Source organism: Dendrobates tinctorius, unplaced genomic scaffold (assembly GCF_039654945.1).
Source record: "Dendrobates tinctorius isolate UK_male_01 unplaced genomic scaffold, ASM3965494v1 ptg000040l, whole genome shotgun sequence".
NCBI lineage: Eukaryota > Metazoa > Chordata > Amphibia > Anura > Dendrobatidae > Dendrobates > Dendrobates tinctorius.
In genome coordinates, this window is record NW_027361708.1 from 29525595 (window position 1) to 29545367 (window position 19773).

At 45.4% G+C, this 19773-nt stretch overlaps 1 protein-coding gene and 1 long non-coding RNA gene across 2 annotated transcripts; one reads left to right on the top strand and one right to left on the bottom strand.

Annotated features, from left to right (window-relative positions):
- Nucleotides 1-1528: 1528 nt before the first annotated feature.
- Nucleotides 1529-12775, bottom strand: PCBD1 (pterin-4 alpha-carbinolamine dehydratase 1). Its single transcript, XM_073574897.1, has 4 exons — nucleotides 12573-12775; nucleotides 3283-3414; nucleotides 2978-3058; nucleotides 1529-2017 (listed from the first exon to the last, which is right to left on the bottom strand). Exons 1-4 carry the CDS (start codon nucleotides 12573-12575, stop codon nucleotides 1919-1921), a joined length of 315 nt encoding a protein of 104 aa, XP_073430998.1. The 5' UTR covers nucleotides 12576-12775; the 3' UTR covers nucleotides 1529-1918.
- LOC141088715 (uncharacterized) lies at nucleotides 9705-12556 on the top strand. The gene is made up of 2 exons (XR_012232032.1): nucleotides 9705-11086; nucleotides 12321-12556. It is a non-coding gene; the product is annotated as an uncharacterized lncRNA (long non-coding RNA).
- Nucleotides 12776-19773: the final 6998 nt, after the last annotated feature.

Genomic DNA, 19773 nt, shown 5'->3' on the forward strand with positions numbered 1-19773 from the left:
TCCCATCTTCTTGTGACAGCACACTCCTGCTTGTTTCATCGCTCCCGGCATAGCACTTCTGCGCTGGCGTACTGCAGTGCACAGGCGCCAGGAAAGGTCAGAGAGGCCCAGCGCCTGCCCACTGCAGTACTTCACTCTGCCCTCATCAGGGCAGAGAAGAACGCCTGCGCAGATGCGCGATGCCGGGAGTGATGAAGCAGGAGGGCGGTGTCAGACCCGGACCTGCGACACCCATCGGACCGTACCGCACGGGTGCGTATAATAAAACTTATTTTTCTTATCTTATAGGTCGGATCAGGGAGCTTATCAACAGCATTATAGAATGCTGCACATAAGCCCTGAAAGGCAGCGGTTGCATCTTAAGGTACTGTCACGCTAGCAATATCGCTATAACTTGTGACGTTATAGCGATATTGCTAGCGATATCGCTGTGTCTGATACTTACCTCCGACCGCTCCCCCGCTGGTTCGCGCGATCAGCGATAGAATGTCCTGGACTGTTTCTCGTCGTCAGCTTCCTGTGGAGAGACGAGCGTGGAGCTGGACGGGAGGATGCAGGATTGCCTAGTGTGACAGGTAAGTAGCGACCCCCGACCCCTGCTATGTCACTGGTGAGATCTGCCTGTGTGACAGCTCACTAGCGACCACTTAGGCCTCTTTCACACTTCAGTTTTTTACAATCAGTCACAATCTGCCAGGTTTTGAAAAAAACGGATCCGCAATTTTGTTTTGAGGATCCGTTTTTTTCCCCATTGACTTCCATTATAGGTGGATTGTGACGGATTGCCGTCTGTTGCATCCGTTTTTTTTGCGGATCCGCCAAAAGTTCCTGTCCGTCACCATCCTCAAAGATTTCAAAACGGAGCTTGCAACGTTTTTTTCTGTGGCGGATCCTCCAGACACTCATTTAACCCGAAATTCTTTCTGGGTGCCGGACCAAAAAAAAAAAATCTCTCTCTCTCTCTCCTTTTCCAGGCTGCGATTCCTTTATAAATCTTCATTTGTCGGATCCGTCAAAAAAACGGACGGGTGCCATCCGTTGTCATCAGTACTAAAACGGATCCGCCATCCGTCCTTTTGGCGGATCTTGACTGATGCAAAAAACTGAAGTGTGAAAGAGGCCTTAGCGATGTACCAGCGATCCTGGCCGCGTCATATCTCTGGTCGGGATCGCTGGTGCATCGCTAAGTGTGACAGTACCATTATAGTGGCCAAAACAGGTGACTGGTTCCCTTTAAAGATGCTGTTGGTGTGTGTGTCATTTTATTATAGACATCTAACAAAAAATAACTGTTGGAATTCTGAAACTAAAAATGCTATGTACTAAAAAGAGGCATTAAGTCTGCACCAAGAATCACATAAAAAGGGGGCAAGGACCAAAAAGACAATGAGCACAGCAGATTGCTATTGGGTGTTTTGTTGCATACACCTACAAAAAAAATGCAGTGGTTTCACATGTGGGGACATGGCCTAACAGCATTGAAAAACGGAAATATTTCCTGACGTAGGAATAATTCATTACCAATGGATAATTTACACACAGCAGAAAAATAAGACATTTATTAAAATTCTTGTATACTTTACATTGGATAAAATATTACATAATATTTGCTATAAAATGACTACTAATACTGTTATACAGCAAGAGAGACACTGGGAAACAGATTTTTTTTTTTCTTCTCCAGGATATGACATAACTACAGCTATAATGCACAACGTAGGCTTTGGCAGAATAACAGCATAGAATATAACCTGAGCGCTCCTGTCACTAGGGTAGTGATGGCTCAACCACTGGCCATACATCTTGGGAAATGGTTATGTTTTAAGACTTGCACAAATGTGGGTAGTCACATCACGATCAGTCAATGACTTTGGTTTTCTTTGAATATCGGGTTGCGTGGTGGTGCTGCCCCCTCTTGTTAAGACAGAGTGGCTGCAACTTGTTCAATAAAGCTGGCAAGGTTAATGTCTCTCTCCGAAAGACCTCCGCATTCATGAGTGCTCAGTGTGATGTGAACCTTGAGAACACAGAGAAAGTTATATTACAATAAATTCTTGCTCATTTTAAGCCATATTTTTGTAATAATGGATCCAGCTCACATACAATTTTAGTAAAGCTGACTGCTGAACAGTTACAATAAGCTTCTATGTACTTCTGTTACAGTATGTCAAGTTAGAATTGAATTTTTACGTATAAACAATAAGAAATTATGGTAAAATACAAAACAAAGACTTCTTAGATTTTAGTTTATGTGGAAGCCAATTGTTCTGTAGTGCATATTAAAGAATTAATCTCATTAAAAGGAATCTGTCAGTAGGAACAACCCTCCTAAGGGCATGTAGGTCATAGGAAGCTGAACAACATGATACCTTGATATGTGCAATCAGATGTCTTATTCCTTGAGAAATCCTAACTTTTCTTATTTTTGTAAATGATCTTTTAAGATCTATGGGCCAAACACACATCTTCCTGAGAATCTGCCTCCAGAGCTTTTTTTTTTAAAAAAGGGAATATTACTAGTGTGAGACATGTAATGACTGATATGTCATACTGGTAATGCCCCCTTTCATTTAAAATAAGCTCTAGTAGCAAATTCTCAGATCAATGTGCAATAGCACATTGGCTAACACTGTGTGGTTTGCTGCAAACTATTGCCAGAAATGCTCCTGTGTGAACTTAGCCTTAGGCCAGGGTCACACTTGCAACGTGAGAAACTCACGCAAATCTCTCACATCAATACCCGGCACTGCCGCCGGCACTCGGACCGGAGAGTACGGCTGCATGTATTTCTATGCATCTGAACGCTCCCTGGTCACGAGTGCCGGCGGCAGTGCCGGGTATTGATGCGCGAGTTTGAACTCTGGAAATTGAACTCTGATCATGGAATGGCAGGTGTTTGTCACCTACCAACTTCATAGAGGAATCCACATTCTGTACAAAACCTTTAATAAATTTTATCATATTAAAATGTCCTTACCTTGTTGTACACGTTAAACCATTCAGGATGGTGATCTAATTTTTCAGCTTGTAATGCAACTCTGGTCATAAATCCAAAAGCCTGAACATAGACGAAGAAGGAGAATAAAAAAACAAAGGGGGTTTAAATAATTTTATAATCAGCATGTATAATGTGTCACAATCCTGATGAGAAAGGCAGGCCTTCACCAATCTAAGTCATTTTTGTTTTCTTGTAATAGGCATGTTTTAAAAGTTGAGATGCCAAATTGCAAAGGTTCAAAACTTCAAAAATATCATGTCCTTATTGTTTTGTTTCATGCTTACCCTATTGAAATCCTTGAAATGGAATTCTTTGCATATAGCATCTCTGCCATCCAATTCATTCCATCCAACTGCCCTCAGGTTGGGCAGGAGCTGTTCTCGTTCTTCTCCACTGAGTCTGTGAGCCTTTCCTGCCTTTCAAGAGTAAAATAGTTATTACTAGAACATATTAAAACATAGATAAATTGGATTATCATTAACTTGCATAGGTTTAAATTTAATTTTTCTTGGTAGTGTAAGAAGCAGCAATGGTATCTCTGCATGGTGTGACATTAGTGAGGAAAGACTGCCATAGAGGTAGGACGTTTAATTGAGGAATTAGAAACATAACTTCCATCTTTTACTGCATTGCAATTGGGAATTCAGTTTGTCTGTTACACTTTAGGAACCACCAAATATAATTCATATCCAAAATAAATCTGTTGTGCAACTTGATGTAAAAAGAAGCAGAGGGGCCCCATTTATTATTATGGGGAACATCTGGGTTCCCTTATGTGCTTGTTTATAAATTGCAAAACAGAGGGATGACTGTGCATGTGCTGTACTCGGCAAATTGTAGACCACATCTGGATAAACTTCACCCCTTGGGCCACATCTGGCCCCCTGATAGGCACAACCAAACGGCAGGAAAGGGACTAAGCCACCAGTCTGTTTTTTTTCAGAATCGTCATTTCAATTGCAGCCCTGCTCCCATTGGAGGATGTGGGGCTGCTCAAACTTCTACAGGAGAGTTCAGGATAGTGATGGGCAGTCCGACTCATGGCTCCGCTCACCAAAAAGAGCTGACTCTTTTTGGATCCTAAACGGATCCCTATTAAATGTGTTTACAATAGGCAACACATTTATGCTGACGTGAATATGTCCAAAACTCCACCTACTTGCTAGTAAGTAACCAATTAAATTTAGTGGTGGAGTTTTGTTTCTTTACTGAAATCTGCAAAATGGGGAGACATGGGGGGCAGCAGGATGAGAAGACGTACAGTGGGGAAAAAAAAAAAATATTAAGCCAGCCACCAATTGTGCAAGTTTTCCCACTTAAAAAAATGAGAGAGGCCTGTAATTGACATCATAGGTAGACCACAACTATGAGAGTCAAAATGAGAAAACAAATTCAGAATATCACTTTGTCTGATTTGGAAGGATTTATTTTGCAAATTATGGTGGAAAATAAGTATTTGGTCATTAACAAAAGTTCATCTCAATATTTTGTTATATATCCTTTGGCAATGACAGAGGTCAAACGTTTTCTGTAAGTCTTCACAAGGTTGGCACACACTGTTGGTGGTATTTTGGCCCATTCCTCCATCCAGATCTCCTCTAGAGCAGTGATGTTTTGGGCCTGTCGCTGGGAAACACAGATTTTCAAATTCTGCCAAAGGTTTTCTATGGCGTTGAGATCTGGAGACTGGCTATTCCACTTCAGGACCTTCATATGCTGCTTACGAAGCCACTCGTTCGTTCCCTGGTGGTGTGCTTGGGATCATTATCATGCTGAAAGACACATCCATGTTTCATCTCCAAAGCCCTTGTTGATGGAAGGAGGTATGCACTCAAAATCTCATGATACATGGCCCCATTCATTCTTTCAAAGTGGTGTGGCATGGAGGCGATCAGTCTGTGGCACTGCTGAAGGGTTATGGAAGCCCAGATTGCTTTCATCGCAGCCTTCAGCTTGTCTGCATTGTTGGGTCTGACGTCTCTCATCTTCCTCTTGACAATACCCCATAGATTCTCTATGGGGTTAAGGTCAGGTGAGTTTGCTGGCCAATCAAGAACAGTGATACTGTTGTTTTTACACCTGGTACTGGTACTTTTGGCAGTGTGGACAGGTGCCTATTCCTGCTGGACAATGAAATTTCCAACACCAAAAAGCTTGTCGGCAGAGGGAAGCATGAAGTGCTCTAAAATTTCTTGGTAGATGGCTGTGCTGACTTTGGTCTTGAAAAAACACAGTGTACCTACACCAGCAGATGACATGGCTCCCCAAACCATCACCAATTGTGGAAACTTCACACTAGACCACAAGCAGCTTAGATTGTCTGTCTCTCCACTCTTCCTCCAGACTCTGGGACCTTGATTTTCAAGGTTGCTTTGATCGCAGTCTTCAGCTCATCTGCATTGTTGGTTCTGGTGTCTCTCCTCTTCTTCTTGACAATACCCCATAGATTCTCTAGGTCTGCTGAATTGCTAAATCTAAAAGCTCTGATTGTGTCAGAACCATTGCAAAGTCAGGGTCTCTTTTCCTACATTAGGCTGCTCTCAGATGTGAAAATATAAAACAAGGGAAAATCTTCAGTCTATAGATGGACATGCATAATTATAAGAATAAAACCTGTATCTCTAATAGTGTAAGTCTGCTGCCCCCTTTTTGGTTCCATTTTATAATGGCCCTCACTATTAGGTGACTTAATACAAATGATCATGATAACATGAGCACTGTCTCACATAAGCCTTCCCCTATACTGATGTACATGTAATGTATGATTTCTTCCTAATTGCTGTGTAAGGCACTGACTTACTGCACTTGCACTTTACCTATTACCACAGATATTACAACTGTTTTGCTTTGGTTATGCACTTTATCTTACCTATTTGTCTGATAACTTTTATTATACGGTATTTGCCTAACTGGTCCTCCTTCCAAAAAGGTTATTTTACTGGGTGTGCCTCCACATTTTTATCCTTATGTCTGTGTATTTTTAGCAGATAACTTCCATCTTTGTTTTGTTATCCCTGTTACTACCTGTTTCTAATAAAACATTTGTTGTTATCACTACCTTGTCTTCGGGGACTGCCTTAAGCCCTCATCACACACAGCGATCTCGCTAGTGACACTGGCCAGCGACCGGCCCCCCTGCCGCTTATCGCTGATCGTCCTGGAATAGCCAGGACATTTTTTTGATCGCTGGTCAGCACGCATCGCTGCGGGAGACCAGCGGTCAGTGCGCTGGTAACTAAGGTAAACGCAGGGTTTCTAAGCAGCGTGCGTCACTTAGAAACCCGATGTGTACCTTAGTTACCTGCGCGCTGATGCAGGGAGCTGGTAACCAAGGTACACATCTGGTTTCTAAGTGACGCGCGCTGCTTAGAAACCCGATGAGTACCTTAGTAACCAGCTCCCTGCATCAGCGCGCTGGTAACTAACGTACACAGCGACGCTGCGCACTCGGCGTCGCTGGTGCTGATTGCTGGTGAAGCTGCCTGTTTGGCAGCTCACCAGCGATCATGTAGCGACGCACCAGAGATCCTGACAAGTTGATATCGTTGTCGGGATCGCCGGTGAGTCACTATGTGTGATGGGGCCCCAAGTCAGTTTTTTCTCCCTCTCATTTTTCATGGTCTCAGATGTGGTAGCAAAAAGCTGCTGAGAGATTCCCATTAAAGGGTTTGCTCACAAAAGCCATTTATCACCTATTCAAAGACAGACATTGACTATTAGGTGCCTCAGTGATCACTAGACTGGAAGTCCAGAGAGACCTGTTCCGCCTTTGTTGCAAAAATGCAATGAGCAGAATTTCAGAGTAGTGATGAAGCATGGGTAGCGTAGCACCATTCAAAATAGGACTGATGGAGACAGCTAATTACTTAGCCCCATCCAATGCTCCATTCAGTCTTGCCCTCGCTGTGTTGTGTTCGCAGTAGGGCTCTCAGCAGTAAGGTCCCGAGTGACCAATCACTGATCACCTATCAAAGTGGATAGAGGATTCACTTATATTGTAGGAAAAACCTAATTGATGATTGTCCAAGTTTTGGGACAGAGATGGTAAGGCACATTATGAGAGCCCAGCTTTGGTACCAGCCTATGATTAGGAAGCACATCCCTTTTGGATGTGACAATGTTATTTTTTCACTTTATGGCAAAGCATAGGATGTGGAGCACGGTTACAAAAATACGTGTTCTGACCACTATTACAATGCCCTAAGAGATCAATAGAACAAAGTTTTGGAGCAAAAAATAATGAAGGTTAAAATTAAAAAAGACTGCAGATGACATGCTAAGCAGCCTCAATATTTCTTATTCTGTCTTTCTCAGATCTTTCTTCTGCTGCTCTGGTACCTGTGACACCGCACACAATTCTTAGATAAATATGGATCCATGTTCTAGTTATGGTTAGTTATGAAACCCCCATATAGAATATTGCTGCATACTTGTAAATGTGAGATTCCATGCAGTATGTCATGTTAGTGTAAGCTTTGTCCACCATAATAAACTCAAACGGAAAAGGTTACATAAAAGTACATTGTTCATTTCCCTCCGAGGCTCAATGAAAGAGACAGACATTTCTGTATCTTGGCAACCAGATGAGAAAATAGATACTGCTCCGTCATCGCAATAATGGATGACTACACTGATGGAGATTGGAGAACTAACAATAAAGGGAACAGGACAGCAGGATTTTGTGCCATAAACCGAACACATCTACTTTAGATCACTGCAATGCAGATTAGATTTACACCTTTATTGTAATCCTTCATCCAATTGTTATTCACATGAGGCACAAGTGCAGGGGGCTCGGCCCTGCACTTACATCCTATTTTCATCTTTTTCCAACCCACCGTCCGAAGCTCCCCGACTGAAGGTACTGTCACACTTAGCGATGTACCAGCGATCCCGACCAGCGATATGACGCGGTCAGGATCGCTGGTACATCGCTAAGTGGTCGCTAGTGAGCTGCCACATAGGCAGATCTCACTAGCGACATCGCTGGGGACGGGGATCGCTACTTACCTGTCACACCAGGCGATCCTGCGTCCTCCCGCCCGGCTCCACGCGTCGCTCGTCCTCACAGCAGGAAGCTGACGACGAGAAACAGTCCTGAACGTTCTCGCGCGATCAGCGATAAGCAGCGGGGGAGCCGGTCGCTGGTAAGTATCAGACACAGAGATATCGCTAGCAATATCGCTATAACGTCACTAGTTATAGCGATATTGCTAGCGATATCTCTTAGTGTGACATGCCCTTTACAGGTCACTCGTGTGAGTGGCTTGCCTTTCCCATTCACAAATTTGCACAGGCGGCGTCACTCCCTGCGCCAGTCGTCTTCTCAGAGGGGGTGGCACATGTACAGACGCATAGTCCTGAACTCCTGTTTCATCAGCATGAACCCCCTACCGGTAATAATAACGCCTACGAGAGATGTCGAACAGGGGAGGCAAGTCACTCAGACATGAGTGATCTGTCAGTCAAGGAACCTTGGATGGCGGCAAGAGGGGAAAGATGAAAATAGGACGGAGAGCTGTAAGTGCAGGGCCGAGCCCTCTGCCCTTGAGGCTCATCTGCTGGATAAGGCATTACTTTGGAATGGACGCAAGTGTTTGGTTTACGGTACAAAAACCCACTGACAGGTTCCCTTTAACAGGAAAAATCTGACTATAGTATTACAGTAAACCATGACTTAAAACAACGTTAATCCATGATCATGAAAACCACATTTATGTTCTTTTCCAAGTAGAACATATTTACATAAAACATGACACTGTAAGAAGAAGACAAAAAGCATGAAGAACGGGGCACATTAGCATGACCAAAATCTCCATCCTATTCAAAAACAGTACAGATTTCAAAGCAACTTTAAGGGCTCATACTCACATGCAAGAAACTCGGCCGAGTCTCGCACGTCAATACCAGCACTGCCGCCGGCACTCGGATCAGAGCGTTCAGCTGCATGTATTTCTCTGCAAGACAAATAGACATGTTGCGGTCTACAAAGACGCGCCGCATGTGCGTATATGCAGGGAAACCAGAGGCGTCCCTGCACGCATACTGGAGATGGGATTTCATAAAATCCCCTCCACTATGCTGTAACATCAGGACGCTGCGGCTAGGCCTGTTTCACACTTCCGTTTGTGACCATCAGTCAAGATCCGCCGATTTGAAAAAAAAACGGATCCGCCATTTTACTTGGCGGATCCGTTTTTTTCCCCTCACAGACTTGCATTATCGGCGGATCTTGACGGATGGTCGTCAGTTCGATCCGCTTTTATAAGGATCTGTCAAGTTCTTGGCGTCCGCTCAGCGGCCCGGACGGAGCATGTAACGTTATTTTGGTCTCCGGATCCGCTATTTACTAAATTAACCCGCATTTCTGTCTGGCTGCTGGATAAAATTCTCTCTCTCCTCCACATCGCCGCTCCTTTACGGCAAGTTCTCCACGACAGCGCACCTACTGATGCCGCGAACACCGCTGCTGCTCCCGCTACTTCACCGCTGCTGCTCCCGCCGTGCCCACAGCTCCCGCGTCATCATGCCCGCTCCCGGACTGCGCTACATCGCCGGTATTTTTACTTTTTTTTTTTTCACATGCGCCGTTCCTTTAATTTTTCAACTTCGGCGGATCCGTACATCCGCCGATCTGATGCCACCCGTGCCTGTCAGTCCGCCTGAGATGGTGAATCCGCAGGACCAAACCGCAGGCTAAACCGCAGATAATCCGCAGGTCTTTTTACCTGCAGTTTATCTGCGGTTTTTGCAAAATCAGTGCGGATTAATCCGCAGCGTCTGCACACACCCTTAATCACTTCTCACCTCTTGGAAAGACCAGCCGGGGGATGGGTCAAACTGATCTCATCTCTGACTATAGTTTCCAGTCAGATATTCAAACTATACTGTCTCAGAATGGCCTGAGAATTTCAGAATAAACTATACTTGACGGCTGCTGCAGCCAATCAGCTGATGATGATCGGCTGCTGCCTCCATAATTCACCCAAACATAATAAACCATGATGAGCAGATATACAGGATAATAATTTAAATCAAACCTGGATATTTGTGTTTTACTAGACCCTCAGGAATAAGGAAAATCTTTTTTTTTTCCTTCTGCCTTGATCTGTTCCTTTTTCCTACAGAATACTGTCTACAACTTTTAAGGCTGCGGTCAGATTGCCGTGTATTCTCACATACGACAGAAATTACAAATCTCATCAAACTCTGTCAGAGCGTGAGCTGAATGTGTCATCTTACTGTGATCTGATTCTCCCGCATGAGAGAATGCTAGCACAGGTATGGAGAAAACAGAGAAGTTACGGTAATTTCTCCATTGTCTCTGTCAACAGTAATCGGACTGCACTTGGAAGACATCCGACTGCATTCCGATGATTTACACTCACCCATAGACACGTATTGGTGCGCATGGTCCGATAATCGGATGCACCTGCAGCACGCTGTGATTGTTTTCTCATGCCGAATCAGCATGGGAAAAAAAGCGCTGATCTGCACTGCCCCAGTATAACATTGGGCTAAGTGCTATCCGATAAAACCTCACACAGCACTAGGCCGTGTTTTAGGCCTGTGTGAGCGAGCTCGGAATTCTGCTACTATAACGTCAAACCACATGTGATTTTCTTTTCCATCATGGTCTCTACAATAACTTCCAGACTTTTTTCCTTGTGTTTCAAATTATATATGCATTGAGCAATGTTAATTAAACCATGCAGAGCAAACCGGTTCTCATCTCATGATCTACCCCGTGATTTAACCGTCACATGTCCAGTGCACTTTTTTTTTGTACAGACCGGCTTATTGATTTCGATTGATCAGGAAATTTAAAAATGTAACCTGTGTGCGGTAACCAACACTTTACTGACTTGTCAGGGTTTCCTTTATTTCCATTTTGATGGGAGGATCATGGGACTACAAGTATGCAAATTGTTTTCTTTTTTCGGTTAATTAGCCATGTGTTAACTAGTGCATACAAAGAAGTGGATGAGAAGCAAGTCTGCATTGACTGCCTGCTCCAGCTGGAAATAAAGCGGAATCCTAACAGCGAACATATTGCACGGTCAGGATTCTGCTGTACTACTCAGCCAGGTATGTTGGACTCTGAAATCTTGTGACGTTTTAGAGAAAGCCATACTGGTGCTGCCCACGGATTACACAGAGTGTATGAGCCAACAGGTTCACTTTAAGGCTACATTGCCAGGAGTATTTGGTGCAGCATTAGGTAAATTAAATTACTTGCATTTTTTTTGCTGCACTTTTGAGTGCGGTTTTATACATGCGTTTTTGTCGCAATATCGACGCGGCATTTATCGCTTTATATAAACCATTTTTGTTTTGGATACTTCCTGCCATTTGGCTTTGCCAGAACTTTTATTGATACAGTCTCCTGCGGATCACATGCGTTACATGTGTTTTTCATTTGAATTGTAAAGTGCTGCAGAATATGTTGGCACTGTATGAAAAATTATTATTTTTATTAGTCGCTTCCAGATTTTCCCCTTCATATTTTATCAGTGATTTTTACAGATGACAAAAAATAAATATATTACAAAGCTTCTTACAAAATTATTCATAGACAGCACTGGAACTGCACTCTGATGGCTCCCAAGTGCTGTCCGTGATCTGCGCTGAACCAATGACTTGTATGGGCGATTTTGATAAAAAAAAGTTACGTTATCACGATTTTCTGCAGATAACTTAGTGCACAAAAATCCATGGACCTATCCACAGCACCATAGACTATAATGGGTACACGGTCTGTGAAACCCATGAATAGAACATGTCCATGAAAAACAGAGCCCTTACCTATGCACTGGTCTTGTGTCAGGCTGGAGCTACACGTAGACTCTGGATCACATCTATTTACCTGGAAATCTTCTGAAAGTCTCAATTATTGCTGTCATGATGGTCTGTACAACGCCCCAGTCACTCAGTGATGAGCGAACGTGCTCGGATAAGGTGTTATCTGAGCATGCTCGGGCGCTAATCGAGTGACTTTGGCGTGTTCGTGTCCCTGTGCCGGCATATCTCTCGACTGTTCGACGGCCACAACACATGCAGGCGGCGGGGACTCGAATGTCGTATTCAAGCACGCCGAAGACCCTCGGTTAGCACCCAGGCACGCTCGCTCATCGCTTCATTTTAAGTTTTCGGCTCCTTTATAATATTGTAGCATGAAAATGTTTTACGGACTCTCGTCTACAGGATGAAACCAATGTTCTTCTTCCATGGAGCTTAAGCCGCTGTTCACACTTGCAGGTGCCGCAGTGTGTTGTATAGTTATACTGAATGCAGGCACAATGTATGTTTTCTCCTCATTTAGATACAAGTAACAACAGAGGCGTCATCCAATGTGATCGGCAAAACAATGGAACAAGATCAGAAAAGGAAGAAGTCAGCTGAGGTTTATGGGGCCAACCTCAATGCTCTGTGAGCTGATCATTAACCATTGCTCTCTGACTTGTGGCCCTTCCTCTCCTTACACAGCTGCCCAAGAATCAATACCTCCTCGCTAATATAAAGTGCAAAATGGCAATAAAAGCAACAACAACAAAATCATCTCCTGAGTCCTCACCATGTCCGCACCAGGGATTATCAAGCGGTGGCTGAGCCGCTGCGTCCGTCACTGGCAGGAGCCTCTGGGCGCTCAGGAGGAGGGGGCGAGGAATCCGCCCATTGCAAACAACCGGGCTGAGCCTGACTGCTCTGAGGAGCACAGGGTGTCAGCGCCACAGCTCTCTGCGGATGGAGTTGGTGGCCATGTTGCACTTGTCTGCAAATGCTGTTATCAGTGACCTGGTTAATGATTGCTGTGCTACCTGAGAGCAGAACTATGGTGCTCACATAGACACCTCTCTGTAGACAGCTTTCAGAACAATCTTTGTTAGGCTACGTTCACACATTCAGTATTTGGTGAGTTTTTTACCTCAGTATTTTTATGACAAAACCAGGAGTGGAACAATCAGAGGAAAAGTAGAATAGCAGCACGTCACCACTTCTGGATTTCTCACCCACTCCTGGTTTTAGCTTACAAATACTGAGGTAAAATACTGAACTTCTTGGCTAAAAATGTATAATAAATTAAGTCGTTCGTAGAAACATGATCATACTTATTAAATTCCCCAAAAAGGAAATAGAAAATACAAAAGAGAAAAAAAATCCTGCACGAACAATGTGGTAGTAGTAATATCAATAATCGATGTGATGAATGATCACATAAGTCGGCCATACACATTAGATGGATGTCGGACGAACGCTGCTTTGGCCGGTTGTTCAGCTGGCTCTCCCATATATAGGAGTGTTGTTCGGCCTCCTCTGTTCTCTATGAGAGAGTGGTCCGGTGGCATATCTCCAGGAGATTAGGAAAATTGGATACGCTGAATAGATATGTGTCCCAAAAATGGTGCTGGCTCCCATACACAATCTATGAGCTGAACTCGTTAATATTATCTGATTTGGCCAACATTGGTCTAATGTGTATGGGGGGCTTTTGGCTAGGGTTAAGGCCCCGTTACACATAACGATGTCCCAGCGATCCCACCAACGATCCGACATGATGGAATCACTGGGACATCGTTAGGCTGATCGCTGGTAAGGCCTGTTTCACACTTCCGTTTTTGTGTCCGCCAAACAGATCCGTTTCCGTTTTTTTGACGGATCCGCGGTAACCACTAATGGTAGTCTATGGGACAAAAAAAACGGATCCTGCAAAAAAAAAAAAATGGCGGATCCGTTTTTTTACGGAAACCAACGGATTTGAAAAAACGGAAGTGTGAAACAGGCCTAAGCTGTCACATAGACAGCCCCTCCAGCGATCAGGAGCAGCGACGCTGGTTTCTAATGTAAACATCGGGTATCCAGGAGCCACGGCTCTTGGATACCCGCTGTTTACCTTGGAAACCAGCGTCGCTGATTGCTGGTCTCTCGTTGCCACACGCAGCGATGCGTGCTGGCCAGCAGGAGACCAGCGATCGACAAATGGCCTTGGCCGATTGAGCACGATCAGCAAAAACCGGCATGGGGGCCGGTCGCTGATCCCCGTCACACACAGCGATCTCGCTGGCGCGTCACAAAATCAGCGATCTCCCTAGCGAGATCGCTGTGTGTGACGGGGCCTTTACAAGAAGATTTTGTGGCCCCAAGTTGCATGTGACTGCCTCAGCAGACTTCCATATAACTGTAGATTGCATGTAACTTCTCTGCAATTTGACTTTTTTTTTTTTAATTTGAGTTTGTTTTACAGATCTAAAATGCTTGTATTAAGGGTGCAGTCAGACGGCCGTATAACACGGGCAGCGATCGCATCGCAATGCTCGGACTGGTCGTCGGCACGAGAGTGACAACCTGTATTTCTATGCGGCTCTCACGCTCAGGTCAGGAGAGCCACCGGCCAGTCGGGGCACTGCAATGCGATCGTCGCCTGTGACATATGGCCGTCTGACTGCACCTTAAAGAATATAGTAAAAAAGTTGCACCAATATTTTTTGTCATACAATTTGTGTGAGAACTGCTGTCCCGTGACACATACCAGGTAGCCCCAGCCTAAGGAAACACTGTGTGAACTCAGGGTACAACAGCCGTCCTCTTTGTATGAGACATGATGCAAGTTCACGCAAAAACTTACAGTGGCCCCGTACAAGATTCTAGAAATCCATGTACGTGCTGCATAATTTCTATCACAAGTTTGGCACTGTCCTGGAGATTGGATCCTATGTCCAAACCCCCTCTGCACCACCTGGAGATTGTGTGTAACCTGAGTCCCCCTCAGAGGGCTCATACTCACATGCGAGTTCCGAGTTCCGGCGGCGGTGTCGGGTATTGACACACGACACTCGTCCGAGTTTCTCGCATGTGAGTATGAGCCCATAGAAAGTAATGCAAACAGCCCACACACAGTACAGTAATTGATCTTTTACGTGGATGAGATGGAGCTGCAATGCCGGTCAGAGCCTTTTGACAAGAGTGGCAACGGTTCTGGGGAAAAAAATCTAAAAATGACAACACTGACTATATTTTTTGTTTAGGATGCAAAGTTGCATTTGAAACCATAGAAGTTGGTTGCAAGTCACATTTCATCATGAATTACAGAAGAGACACATAAAAAGGAGACACATAAAATGGCATCACAATCTGCTGCTCTAGTACAGTACCATAATCACAATGCGCAAGATAGCTGCAGCTTCTAGGGGAGATTGTCAGATTTGCTGGGGATGATAGGCACAGGTACAGGCACATTGGCAATATCTGAAGTGCAGTACCAGTAGGGTTTAACCCCTTCTTTCTGCATTTTTGTTTTTTGCTCCCCTTCTTCCCAGAGCCATAGCTTTTTTTTTTTTTTTTCCGGTCATATTGGCCATGTGAAGGTTTTTTTTGTGGGACAAGTTGTACTTTTGAACGACACCATTGGCTTTAACATATCGTGTACTGGAAAATGGGGAAAAAATTTCAAGTGCGGTGAAATTGCAAAAAAAAAAGGGCAGTTCCACAGTATTTTTTAACAAGTTCACTAAATGCTAAAACTGACCTGCCATTATGATTCTCCATGTCATTAAGAGTTTATAGACACCAAACATGTCTAGGTTCTTTTAAGTGGTGAAAAAAAGAACCAAATTTTGGTTAAAAAAAAAAAATAACGCCATTGTCCAAGACCTGTAGAGTCTTCTTTTTTCGTGATCTGGGGCTGGGTGAGAGCTTATTTTTTGCGCACCGAGCTGACGTTTTTATTGAAGATACAATGTTTTGATCGCCCGCTAGAAGAGCAGAATACTCCCCTCAAGTCACCCCAATTTGGAAATTACGCCCCTCTGGGGATTCATCTACAGGTGATTTTGCTAGCAATTGATGTTGCTAAGTGAAAATGCAAATATGCCATTGTAGTGCCCAGCACGGTGAACTGTGTTCGTGCGTCTGGAGACACACACACCCAGTAATTTAAGTGGGCTTTCCTTGCTACAGTAATGACAAACATGTAGACACTAAATGTGATTTAGGACTACTGAGGGGCTCAGGACAAGGGAGGCATTTGTATTTGGGAGCACTGAATTCGCTGGATTTCTTTTGGTGGGAGCCACGTCACTTTTCCAGAGCCTTTTGTGTTATCAGTAATGTGGACAACCTGCTATATTACACCCCCACCGTCAGAGACACTTGATTCTACTATGAGGGACCTTGTGCCAGTGCCGTTGCCAAAGAGTGTGCCCACCCACCTGTCCAGGGCAACTGCACTCGCACGGGTGCGTGCGCCAGGTGGTGACCCCGGCCCTGTGGGGGGAGGCAGCCCAGTTAGGGAGGTGGAAAAATTGGCATATGTTGATGTTGGACATTCAGCAGCTGCAAATGGAGTAATTGGAGAAGTCCGCGGAAGAGGACAAAAGCAAGCCATTTTTCTGGCAACCTACGTGTCAGCAGAGGAGGGTGGGACAAAATCCTTTGAAACCCATGCATGGTTCATTTTAATGAAGGTTAGATCATCAACATTTTGGGTCGACAGACGGATCATTTTTTCTGTCAGGATTGATCCAGCAGCACTGAAGACTCGTTCAGATAACACACTAGCAGCTGGGCAAGTGAGCTCCTGTAAGGCATATTGTGCCAAAGCAGGCCAGGTGTCAAAGGGGAATGACCAGTGAGGGAGAGCATCGATATGGGAGGAGAAGTAGTTTGTTACCATAGTTGACAACTGCTGTCTCCTGTCCCTTTCGATCGATGCAGTATTACCAGTCGTGTGAGTGGTACTTGAAAAATCAGTCCACAACATGGTCATGAAACCCCTGTGTCCAACGCCACTTCGGCTGTGTGCACCACGAACACCTCTTTCATGCTACCCCCTGCGGCTTGTTGGAAAAACATCACCGCCGCTGTGTGCTGGGAATGCCTCAAACAAACGGTTTACCAGAGTTGCTTGTTTGTTAGCCAATATTAGCTCTAGGTTCTCCTGTGGCATGATGTTTTGGAATTTGCCTTTATAGCGTGGATCCAGGATGCTGGCCAACCAGTAGTCGTCATCGTTCATCATTTTGGCAATGCGGGGGTCCCTTTTTAGGATCTGCAAGGCATAATCAGACATGTGGGCCAATGTTCCAGGTGTCAATGATACACTGTGAGTGCTGGGTGGAGGAGCACTTTCTGGCAAATCCACATCCCTCCAGTCACGCACTAACCCTGTACCTGACCTTGCCACGCCAACATTTTTTCTTGCCCTCTGAGAAGCATCCTCCTCCCCAAAATAATCATCCCCTTCATCATCCTCCTCCTCCTCTTCCTCTTCTTCCTCCACCTTGTCCACGAGACTTCCCTGAGCAGACAATGGCTGACTGTCATCAAGGCTTCCCTCCTGCTCTTCCTCCTCGGCTGCAGACGCCTGCTCCTTAATGTGCGTCAAAGTTTGCATGAGCAGATGCATAAGTGGGATGCTCATAATTATGATGGCGTCGTCTGCGCTTACCAGCCGTGTGCATTCCTCAAAACACTGAAGGACTTTACAGAGGTCTTTCAGCTTCGACCACTGCACACCAGACAACTCCATGTCTGCCTGCAAACTGCCTGCCCGTGTATCCTCCCACAAATGAATTACAGCCTGCCTCTGTTCGCACAGCCTCTGAACCATGTGCAGGGTGGAGTTCCACCTTGTTGCAACGTCGATAATTAGGTGGTGCTTGGGAAGGTGGAGCAATCGCTGCAGCTTCTGCAAATGACTGGAGTGTACGGGCGACTGGCAGATGAGCGAGCACAGTCTTTGCACCTTATGGAGCAGGGGTGTTAACTCCGGATAATTATTGAGGAAGCACTGCCCCACCAGGTTCAAGGTGTGAGCCAGGCAAGGTATGTGTCTGAGTTTTGAAAGGGCTATGGCTGCCACAAAATTCCGGCCGTTATCACTAACTACCTTGCCTGCCTCAAGATGTAGACTGCCCAGCCATGACTCAGTTTGTCGCTGCAAGTAGTCGGCCAGTACCTCCGCGGTGTGTCTGTTGTCTCCCAAACACATCATCTTCAACACAGCCTGCTGACGCTTACCACTAGCTGTTCGATAGTGGGACACCTCGTGTGCAACACTGGCAGCTGCGGATGGAGTGCTCGTGCGACTGCGCTCTGTGGACGAGCTTTCGCTTCTGGAGGAGGAGGAGGGTCGAACGCCTACAGCCAACTGTTTCCTATACCATGGGCTAGGCAGCACTGTCCCACCGCCGCTGTCCCCTGTGGACCCTGCATCCACCACATTAACCCAGTGCGCAGTGATGGACACGTAACGGCCCTGGCCATGCCTACTGGACCATGCATCTGTTGTGAGGTGCACCTTTCCACTCACTGATTGCTTGAGTGCATGGACAATACGGTCTTTCACACCCGACTGGGTAGGTCATAGCGTAGTACTGCGTAGGCCATGAGCTCGCGGAAAGCTTTGCTTTCAACCAACCTGTAGGGCATCATCTCTAACGAGATTAGTTTGGCAATGTGGGCGTTCAAAGCCAGTGTACGCGGATGAGAGGATGAGTACTTTCTTGTCCTACTCAGAGTCTCTGGTACGGTGAGCTGGACTTGAGAGCTGCATATGGTGGAACTAGCGGTGGACATGGCGGACTGAGAGAGGGTTGGTGATGGTGTTGGTGGTGTTGCTGATGGCCTAGATTCAGTCTTTCGTAGCAATAACATTGTGATTCCATGACTGCTTTGCCCTTGCGACGACATCTTGACATTTGCTGCTGGTGGTGTGCTAACCGGTGGGCTCACAGTGGGGGAAGCGATGTAGCGTTGCTGATTACCTTCATTCGGAGCAGGTGCACATGTGGCACGTGAGGTTTGGGAGTCCGTCCACGCTTGCAAGTGCATGGTGGTTAAATGTCTAAGCATGCAACTGGTATTCAAATTTCTCAGATTTTTTCCTCGGCTAAAGGTCTTTGCGTACTTCTTACAGATAACTTTTGCCTGATCATTAGGATTTTGTTAAAAAAAGTGCCACACTGCACTCTTCTTACTATGGAAGACATTTTGAGACCTTGCACGCTGTGCTAATTTGACCATCTTGCCAAGCTGTACTGCAACCCTTTTGTTTTTTGTAACACGTTTTTGGACTGCTACGGTCCTGCCAGATAACAGCTGTTGCGATGTCGTTGCCTGCTGCGGATCCTACTCCTCCTCTTCTGAGCTATTGGCAGCGGCACCCTCTTCCCCCAATGGATGCCAATCTGGGTCAACAACTGGGTCATCCATCACCTCCTCTTCAATTTCATGTGCACCTTCCTCTGTGTCACCGTGTAAGGTGGTATAGTATGCGGGAAGGGGCACCAGAGTTTCATCAGGGTCTGATTCTGCCTCAGTACACTGCGAGGACAATGTAGTGCTCTGAGTGAATGTACCAGCAGAAAAATCTAGCAGTGGCTGTGCATCAGTGCACTCCATGTCAGATTCATCTTGGACTGGGGAATTCACGATTTGACTTGCTAACTCAGGCATGGTATGTGAAAAGAGCTCCTTGGTGTAATCGTTAGTGTGGCCTGCCACATTCTTCACTTTTGGTAGGGGTGAAGGACACAAGGAAAGGTGTTGTTCCTGACCAGGAGCCTCCACTGACGATTCAGTGCTTTTATTTTTTGAAGCTTCAGAAGAGGCGGTGAGAGAGCTGGAGGCTGTGTCAGCAAATGTAAGCCAAAACTTGTTCCTGAAGCTCCGGCTTTAAAAGTGGTTTACCTACTCCCAGAAAAGAGAGCCTTCAAGGCCTTGTGGAGCCAGACGATGACGCAGGCTCAACACCTCCTGCCTTAGGTGCTATTGTGCTT